The sequence below is a fragment of the Vulpes lagopus genome, chromosome 18, assembly GCF_018345385.1.
Source record: "Vulpes lagopus strain Blue_001 chromosome 18, ASM1834538v1, whole genome shotgun sequence".
NCBI classification, from domain to species: Eukaryota; Metazoa; Chordata; class Mammalia; order Carnivora; family Canidae; genus Vulpes; species Vulpes lagopus.
Genome location: NC_054841.1, coordinates 32,972,340 through 32,982,785, shown reverse-complemented (window position 1 = coordinate 32,982,785; position 10,446 = coordinate 32,972,340). Strand labels below are relative to the sequence as shown.

The window sequence follows — 10,446 nt, the reverse complement described above, 5'->3', positions numbered from 1 at the left end:
TGTTTTCTGGAGATACCAAGCTCTGTCACTGAGAGATATGCCTAGAAATATACCATTGCTCTTGCTTTACAATATGAAAGAGTGTGAGGGACAAGATGTGAAGAAGGGGAAATTCTATATGACCTGCCATAACAGTTCTCAATCTATAAGTCAGAGAGCCAATGTCTGGATTCTGTGTATTATTAAGTAAACTATTTATGTTTTTCTACTTGGGATTCAGGAAATAACCACAGAATGGGGCTGCTCTTTCATGGTCCACTACCTGTTTCTATGATTGTGGGAACCCAGTATTCCTACTGGCATCCAGAAACTTAATTCCACTAAAGTGGCCCCCATAATCTCTCTGGCTTAGAGAAAGCAACCACTAGAGAGCATTTAAAGTGCTCGGCATCTCCCACACCACTGCCATCACCAATGGATTTCTTTATGCCTCTTAAAGACTGTTCTCCCGTTTCTCAAGGGTGGAAGTTAAGAGTAACCATTCATCCCAGTTTGCCCAGGCTGTCCTGGTGTTAATATTAAAAATCCCATGTCCTAGAAACTCCTTAGTCCTGGACAAACCAGATGATTGTTCTAGGAGTAATTTACACACAGAAGATCTCCACCAATATTTCCATTTCCCTGATGTCTCAGTTTTTCTCAAGATGCCAGAGATATTCCAGCATTTCAATCTCACTTGATCAAACTTCGGTTAGCTAACCTATAAGACTATGAGTATCATTTAAAGTGTTCAAGCCAGTGCATTAAATCTTAAATTCTAGGTGAGTGTACTCATGTCAATAATTCGTCTTACTCAAGAGTTGTATTTCTCTTTGTCTAAGACCCGTATATTTCATTGTCTTATATGATACCCATACCTTGGCCAATACAGATTGGTGAAATCTTACAATACCTTTGGGATATACTCTTTTCATGTGGTCTTATGTTCTTTCTGTCTGGGCTATGTTGACATCTAAATCTCATTATAGGGCTGATGGCAATGAGGAATGGTGTAGATGTGTCCTGACAAGAACTGACTGCTTGGGACATGACTGCCCCTTATGTGCAAGTTTTGCAGTTGATATAAGGCTTTTATGTAGAAGATGGATGGATTCCTCTGTGGAGATGGAAGAGCTTCCTCAGCCAGCAAGAACTGGTCAGAGAAAATTGAGGAAATCAAAGTTCTCAGACCATGTATATTTTCCCAAGTGGGAAAACATATATATATATATATGTAAAACATATAAAAACATATATATATTAATATATAAAAACATATATATATATATATAAACATCATAAGAAATAGCATAGTATCACCAAACTGGTAACATTGGAATTGTTACTACTGCAAAACCTGAAAGGACAAAAGCATTTGATGCATGGTTATCATAATTGGAGAGGGCTGCCTGATAGGAGCTGTACTTTACAAACAAGGAATGCAGCCAACTATGTTTTTTAATTTTAGATTTTTAAAAAATTTTATACAAATAGACTAACTTTGATTTAAAGTAAACATATAAAAGTTGAGAAGAATATTGCTTGCAACAATGGACATGGACGTAGAGGAGTGAACTGGGCTGGGGGTACAGAGAGGCAGCTCCTGCTCAGTAACCACAGGCAAACACCTAGCACTCGAGGAAAACTTCTACCAGAGGACACGCTCCGTGGCATACTGTTCCTTCAGCCCACAGAATCTGATTGATTTATAACTATGATTTCAGGTCAGAGAAAAAAAAAAACTGTGAGAAAATTGGAAGACACAAGCACCCATATGATCTAGAATTTTCTTGGGGTGAGGAATAAGGATGGAAAGGGATACTTTTGGTTCACCACTACAGTCAAGTTAATTTTGCCACCGTTGAAGAAAACCTGTATAAAATAAAGGTGTACAGAAATATAACAAGCACATCCCATTTGTGAGGAAGAAAGCTCAGAAGACAGCTCACAGGAATAGTGCAGAGAGAAACGACCAGTACTATTTATTTGGATATCTGTACCATGGTGGGTACAAACTATATCCTCTGCTCTGTGGGACCAAAACCAAAACAATAAAAACAAACAAAATCCCCCAAATCTCCCAAAAAATAGCGAGAAGGAATGGCTGCATGGACAACTATGTCCTATGACAACTGTTTAGGAATAAATATCCTTCCCTCTTCCCTGCAATCTTCTCACCATACGTCAAATTCAATAGGAAGGTAGAGAGTAGAGAGTCCATTGATGCCATCCATATGGGTCAAAGGGCCAGAGCGCTGAGCATGAGAAGGTTAGAGAGGAAATCTAAGCCAGCAAAGAATATTTGTAAAATAGATAAAGAAGATTAAACAAAATGGCATGCCAATAATGCAAGCAGGCTATAGAAATAGAAGGAAGAAGAAAGTAAAGAAGAAGGGGGAGAGGAAGTGAAGGTAGAAGGGAGGAAAAGCTGAATACTCAACACAGGAAGTCAATATACCCTTGGAAATGGAAAAATTTCTTGTAACAAATTTCTCCTTCAAAAAAAAAAAAAAAGAAAACATGAAATGTATAAAGATAAGCTGATATTACAACTAAATTAATCAAAAGGGAAAGATTAGGAGAAAAGCAAGCCTATTGAGGGTAAAGATTTGAGAAAGTGATAGAGGAAATCTAACAAATTTTTATACACATATAGAGCACATAATAACAAAGAAGGAGGAAGAAGAAAAAAGATGAATGCAATTTCAAGAGATTATGACAGGATGCCTCAGTGGTTGAGCATCTGTATTTGGCTCAGGGCATGATCCTCAGTCTGGGATTGAATCTCACATCAGGCTCCCTGTGAGGAACCTGCTTCTCCCTCAGCCTACATCTCTGCCTCTCTCTGTGTGTCTTTCATGAATAAATAAATAAAATCTAAAAAAAAAAATAAAAAAGAAAATGAAAGTAGAAAATAGATCCAACATATGGATGCTTAATGCACTTGAAATAAAGTGACATTCAATTATTTTTTAAATGATAATTATTTCCTAATTAAGAAAAAAGGTGTCTTTAACATCATAACATCAAGAACTATTTACACTTTATGTATTTGGGTATTATGTTATTTGTTGCATTAAAGTATTGCTTAACGCTGATTTAAAAAGGAAAGAAAAGGGAAGTATAAATGGGGAAATTTTTGTAAAAGGGAAAAATATAGAGGCAAGTTCTGTAAAAGGGAATAAAAAATGAAACAAAAAGTTAGAGTCACTATATTAGTATTAGATAAGTGGAATTCAAGCCAAGAGCTATTGAATAGGACCAAATGGGACATAGTGTAACATAAAAGATACAATCCATAGTGATGAAATACCCTTCATAATGTTTTATTTCATGCAACAAATAACATAGTACTCAAATACATAAAGCAAAATATAAAAAATGCAGGGGTAAATGAGCAGAAACAAAAATTATAGACTTGATTTTACCCCTGTCGATTCATGGGAAAATAAGTATAGAAAAAAAGAAATCATAGATAAGATCCGAATAATGGATAAGGTTGATATATTAGATACAGATCAAATTTTATTCTTTAAAAATACAGAGTACATATTCTTCTTAAAGGAACTGTTGATCAGTTACCAGAGTTTACCATACATTAGGCCACAAAATTACATACATATACTTGTTAATACATATTAGAATATATATCTATATTTCCTTAGAGTGGGAAAGGGCAGAGGGAGAAGGAGAGAGAGAATGAGAATCTTAAGCAGATTTCTCCCTCAGTGTAGAGCCCCACGCAGGGCTCAACTTCACAACACTGGGCAGAAATCAAGAGTTGGACACTTAATTGACTGAGTCACCCAGACACCCCACTTCCAATATATTTCTTTGGAGTTGAAATATAATGTGCTGCCGAAGTGAGCACTAAAGTAGTTGAAATAATTAATAGAGATAAACACATGTTTCTTTTGATACAACAAACAGCTGGAAAAACATTAACCAAAAGAAGATACCATTTATAAGAGAAAAATAGAGATCTAGCTAGGAACGAATCTTAGATAACTCAAGAATCTATCAGAGTAAAGCTTTAAAACTCTTCCAGTCTATATTTTTTGTTGTGTGTTCACTGAAATCTCCATCCAGCTATCTTAATAGCTGATGACTGAACAGAGATTCCTTAAATAACTGCAACCAATAATTTTCCAGTCTTTGCTAAAGGATTCTGTCTGTTTGGGGTAAACCTTCAACAGTCAATCAGGCAGTTTACAACTCTGCCTTAGCCTTCACTTCCTGCTTATACAGAACCTCTGGTCAGTCAGAGGTTAGCATTTAGCATGCTTACAGTCCTAGGCATGGGCACCGCCCTACATATGTGAATAATTCGAGACTCTCAGAAACAACTTTGAGCTTTTCAAAATCCTTTAAGGACATCCCATTTCCCTACTTTTCCTTTTAAGCTTTTTTGATTTGCTTATTGTTTGTCCCAATCTTTATCTACTACCCCAGGCAACCGTGATGTTGTACAGTTGCCTCTGTTGCAACAAATGCTTCTAAGGAAAAGGCAGCTTATATGAAGCAAACTCCTAGTCAGGTCAAACAAGACAGCCTTCCAAGTACTGTATGCCATGAACCACTAGACAGCTTAAATAATGATCTTCCTCTAGGAATGGGATTTTGAAGAAACTCTAAATCCCTTTTGCCATCACCAGTGGTTGCCAGGCTGCTAGTTTTGGGGATGATTGTTAGCTGTTGGTTTTTAAGGCTTCTGAGGAGCTGGACTGGGAATGAGGTAAATTAAGATGCCACAAAACTCACTGTTTTTATCAAGATTCAGCATTTTTCTTAAATAAATGTTTCAGGAATTGCTTCAATCCTTTGGTTAATTTCTGTAGTTGTGAAAAATTTAAACCTGACAATTTTTGGTGGTGGTCTCATTGCTTTAAGGGAGGAAGGATTTTCAGAGTTTTTTGTTTTGTTTTGTTTTACTCTGCCATTTTCGCTGATGCTACCTCAGATTACATATTGTGGACTAAAAGTCTGCATTCATGGGTTTATCAAAATGATCATGAATAGCCATGTCAGAAGTCAAATGCATGATATCAAACTTTTGCAAGGTTGATCAAATAACTTGAACTAATCAACTATAAATATCACATGGATATATGTATAAAGTCTCCTGATTATCATACATAATCCTTCAATGAGAACAAAAAGCCCTGAGGATTAAGAGAATAATCTAGTTAGTTGGTCAGTTAACTACTGCCTGTGGCAAATCAACCTAAATCTTAGTGACTTAAGACAACAATAAATATTAAGTTACTGCATGAATTTTGTGGGTAAAGAGAATTTGTAAATGATTTTGGTTTTGAATTGTGGTTGTAGTCAGTGCCGGGAGCCGCTGCCCCTATCAGGCCCCTGTTTAACGACTTTGGACCGCCCTCCATGGGCTATGTACAGGCAATGAAGCCACCTGGCGCCCAGGGCTCCCAGAGCACCTACACGGACCTGCTGTCGGTCATAGAGGAGATGGGTAAAGAGATCCGGCCCACCTATGCTGGCAGCAAGAGCGCCATGGAGCGCCTGAAGAGAGGCATCATCCATGCCCGGGCCCTAGTCAGAGAGTGCCTGGCAGAGACAGAGCGGAGCGCCCGCACGGAACAGGACGCAATTCCACCGCCGAGTCGACCTTTCCTGGCCACTGCAGAGCACCTGCTTCTCCCTGGCCTTCACCCCGAGTTGCACTTCCCAACCTGGGCTTCCTGTCCTGTGTCCCTTGGTGGGTGCCCTCCAGGAACCAGGGGGCAGCTCTCACTCCAGCCGACAGCACTTGACTGGGACTCTTTCAAGAGTTAGCAGCGAGGTCACTGTGAGTCCCGCCCATGACCTGCCAACAGTGTTGATCCAACTGGAGCTTGCTCCTTTCTGTGGCCCCCACCACTCAGCACTTACCCAGGACTTGTCACCACCTTTCCTAGACTCCTCCCCTAGCAAGGCCTCCCTAGGCCTGTCACCTCCCTGCCTGTCTCCTGGGCCATAGCGACTCTTTTTTCAGTCAGTGTCTTTTGCTAAATATGCCCTTTTTGTATAAATAAAAGATAATTTGGAAAAAAAAAAAAACAACCTTTCAGTCAGTGTCTTTTGCTAAATATGCCCTTTTTGTATAAATAAAAGATAATTTGGAAAAAAAAAAAAAAAACAACCTCCAATGTTGAAGGGTTGCAGCAACAATGCACTAGCTGGACGTCTCTTTCTCTTCATTTAGTCTCATGTCCTCACCATGTGCTCTCTATGTGATAAATATTTTAGCCTTCCTCCCAATATGGCAGCCTTATGGCAGTTGATGATTTATATGGCCTCTGAAGGCTTTAATAATGAGTATTCTAGCAAGTAAGATAGAGGTAGTACTATATTTCATGCCTTAGACTCAAAAATTATACACTATCATACTTACCAACGTTTACTGATTATAAATAAGTTATAAACTCACCTGGTTTCATATGGAGAGAATCGGATTTTATTTCATGATGGAGGAATAGTAAGGACTTAGAAGAGCATTGTGAATGGGGATAATGTTGCAGCCACTTTTGGAAAATACAATCTGGCACCCATCTAGAAACCTCATGAACAAACATTAGAAATACTGGGAGTTGATGAACTCAATATATCACTCAATTTCTTCATTGAGTGATATAGTGAGCTAATATATGCCTTTGATCCTCCATAATAAATCAATAGTCCATGAGATCCATAAACCCATTCATAGTTAGCTGTGCCTTCAGAAACTGACCTTCAGTTATACCTCAGTGTAGTCAGATTCAGTTTTCATCGTAGGTTAATTATTTGCCACTGAGGTGAGATAGATCTGCCAAACCAGTTTCACTTTTGACTCATCACTAAGTATATTTTGCCCCATTACTCTCTTGGCTTCTTTAATACAAGGCCACAAGTTGAAACATTGCTTCCAAGTCAATTGCTTAATTTAAAAGGCACAAAATTATTTTAGTAAGACATGATGAGGATGATGAAATGCTTCATGTATCATTCCCCTTTATAGACACCATGATTTTGACAAGTTTCATTCCTCATTTGGTATTGAAACATTGCCATCTTCATTAAACTTGTTGTTGGGTATATTTGCTGAGCACTAATTTGCTATATATTTCCTGTCTACAAATTGCCTGTGGAATCAGGCATTGGTAGCTGAGAATGAGATTCCATATGCAGGTTGAGTCAGGTTTCTTTACCACAATTGTTACTATTTCAAACAAGACAGTATATACGGTATGGAAACTACGCAATTTTTTAAATGTTCACCTCTTAAAATTTTGTTGCTTTTTATTCTGAAATATAATATTACACTACAGAAGTGGATAAACATAAGTGTACAGGGATACAAGTACAGAAATCAACCCTGCCAGCAATTCTGAAACCTTGACCCCCCCATTGATCTCCTCTCTATTACACATGCTCTTCCTCGTTCCCTTACATAACTACTAGCTTGCTTTTTATGATAATCACTTCCATAGATTTTTTAAAAATATTTTTATCAGTTTGGTATATGAGACTAAAAGTATTAATTTTGCCTATTTTTAATTATATCTAATTGGAACTGTACTGTATGTAATATTTTGCAACTTGAATTTTTTTACTCACAGTTATGTTTATAAAATGTACTTAAGTTGTTTATTGGGTCTGATTTTATTTTATTTTATCTTATTTTTAAAGATTTTATTTATTTATTCATGAGAGACACACAGAGAGAGGCAAAGACATAGGCAGAGGGAGAAGCAGGCTCCCTGCGGGGAGCCTGATGTGGGACTCTATCCTAGGAGCCTGGGATCATGACCTTAGCCAAAGACACTCAACCACAGAGCCACCCAGGTGTCTCTATTCAGTCTCATCTTAAAGTACTTAAAATAATTACTAGCACATAGTTGCTATGAAATAGATGCTAATTTTCATATCTCCCTATTTTCAAGGTTTGCAAATATTTAAAAAAACAAATCCTTTTATGTTTGGATCTAAGAGGACTTACTGCCTTATTTTAACAATCCAAAAATTTAGATTTCAATTTTTTTGGATATTAATAGTAAGCAAAAATCCACCTTTCCCCAAATCCTCTTTACAAAGGCATCTATAGCAGCTAAACTATCTTTTCAAATTTTGTGTAGCTTTTCAAACTTTATATAATGCCAAATAGATCAATTGTTTCTTAGATGAAAATATAGAATTACCTTAAAAAAAAGTAAGTGCTTTCCAAGTCTATATTGAGATTCCTATGGAATCACCTAAATGTCATAGTATCACTTCCTATGGGCCTGGCACTACTCATTTTATATTTGTTATCTCGTCTAGATCACAGCCCTATTATTACTTATTCCCATTTTATAGATTTATTTATTTATTTAAGATTTTATTTATTTATTCATGAGACACATAGAGAAAGAGGCAGACATAGGCAGAGAGAGAAGCACACTCCCTGAGGGGAGCCTGATGTGGGACTTGATCCCAGGACCCCAGGATCACAACCTGAGCCAAAGGCAGAAGCTCAACTGCTAAACTATTTGGATGCCCCTATAGATGTATTTAAAGAAACCAAAACAAGGGGAAACAATTTGCCCAATATCAACCTGCTAGAGACAGAACTGGGATTTGAACCCTGACACTCTGTCCCCAGGTACCATGCTTTTAACCAGGTTTAACACCCTGGTCAAACATCTTCTGTTAGATATATACTCTTATCTTCAGTGGGATTTATCACTGAATTTAGTTGGCCTGAGCTCTTCTGTTTCTAATCAATCATCTCCATGGCTTTGTGTAAGTCAGTTAGGGTGGAGGACAGCAAAAAAGCTTCTCTATGAGATTGAAGATATCAATAAACTAGTTGGAAAGACAAGGATCACGTTAATAACTTGTATCAGTAGTGCTGGTATATCTCTTGACTCTCCTATGGCCCGTTTCAAGTCAGTGGAATCATCCCCATGGAACTAACACATGGACCTTCAAGATGACCCAAATTGCTGCACAATGCTAACATGAAACTCCGTGGGACCTTTTGGTAATATTCCTTATGCTCATTCACTGTTTTGCTTCTTGTCTTCTTATTGTGCTTGGGATCATATTTCCTCTGTATTCCATTGGTTCTTTCTACCACTAAAGCTTGTTTCTACTACTCAATGGTGGACGTTCAGTTTCCAAACTTAGCCAGGCCCTATTCTTGATTTTCTCATGCTTAAATTTTGTGTCCTTGGCAAGTCACCAATGCCTTTGACTCTTAGTTTTACTGTCTCTAAAATGAGGCATTTGAATAAAGTGACTTCCAAGATATTTAGCTAGTCTCAAAATACTATGCTTCCTTTCCAAGCACTTGTAAAGTGACCTCCTGGGTGTCATTACAAAGTATCACTATAATCAAATAATACCAGAAGAGATTTATTTCATAGTTGACATGAAGAGGACTAGATATGTTTTGTGTCACTTTAGGTTGGGTGGAACCATAAATATTTGAATATTAGAGAGAGGACCCCATTATTGATGAACTGCTTGTCTAATTTCGTTATTTGGATAACTATTCTCTTGGCAGTCGCTGGCAAGGAAGCCACATGCTACTCTGCACTAGCTATAATTTTCTTACATAACCCTTGTTTAAAGAGATTAAGTAGTTATTCTGAGCTTAGTATGGACAAGCTGCTCTAATAACATAAAATAAATTTTGGTTATCATCTGCGTTCTTGCTTTTGAAAATAACACATTGAAGAATATATTATTCTATTAGACTTGTTATTTCCAGAATTTAATAAAGTGTCACTTAGGAGGAGACTTTGAATATTAATTTCCTGATATGTGGTATCACTGCACTTAATTTTAATTTCATAGTTTGCAAATAAATTAAACAATAGGGCAATACATTTTAGAAAATTACAGATGTAAAAAAGTAAAGCAATTTAATTTCTTCAATTTGTTAGACAACCAACTACAGTTTAACATTATTAATTTGCTAAATAAAAATTTAGATCTAAAAATTTAGAGCTAGCATAGTTTAATTAGTTGTCTTCTAAAGAATGAATGAGGTTGATGTATTTGTCCAAACAATAATTTTGATAGAATCTCACAAATCTGGTGATTTTATCATCACTCCCCTGAATTTATTTGTATCTTGTGAAAAGTGCTTATTATCCCTCTTCTGAATTAATTTGTATCTTGTGGTGAAAACAATATTTGTATATTGTTTAGAGGAGAAAATTAAAGGACTACTTAATACTGCTCTTCAGCCATGTGATAGGTAAATATAAGAAAAATTTCCTGATGTAAAGAACAATTACATAATGATATAAACAGATATGGATATTTTATACAATAAACTAAATTGATCTGTTTAATAAATCTAGTAAAGATTTAGAGAAAAGAAATACATTTTTAACTACTTCAAATCTGCAAGTCTAACAATTAATACTGTGTTACATTGCTGAATTTTTTAAATACCCTAAAAATGCTAATTTATGTCCAAAAATATTTGACTGT

The 10,446-nt window shown here is 36.6% G+C and overlaps 1 protein-coding gene across 1 annotated transcript; it reads left to right on the top strand.

Annotated features, from left to right (window-relative positions):
* Positions 1–5,320: 5,320 nt before the first annotated feature.
* Positions 5,321–5,940, top strand: LOC121478116 (cyclin-dependent kinase 2-associated protein 2-like). The gene has a single exon (XM_041732961.1). It carries the CDS (start codon positions 5,368–5,370, stop codon positions 5,776–5,778), a length of 411 nt encoding a protein of 136 aa, XP_041588895.1. The 5' UTR covers positions 5,321–5,367; the 3' UTR covers positions 5,779–5,940.
* The last annotated feature ends 4,506 nt before the right edge of the window (positions 5,941–10,446 follow it).

What these genes read in the sequence shown, in the direction of transcription:
- LOC121478116 (XM_041732961.1), top strand. Translation starts at nt 5,368, where the DNA reads ATGGGCTATGTACAGGCAATGAAGCCACCTGGCGCCCAGGGCTCCCAG.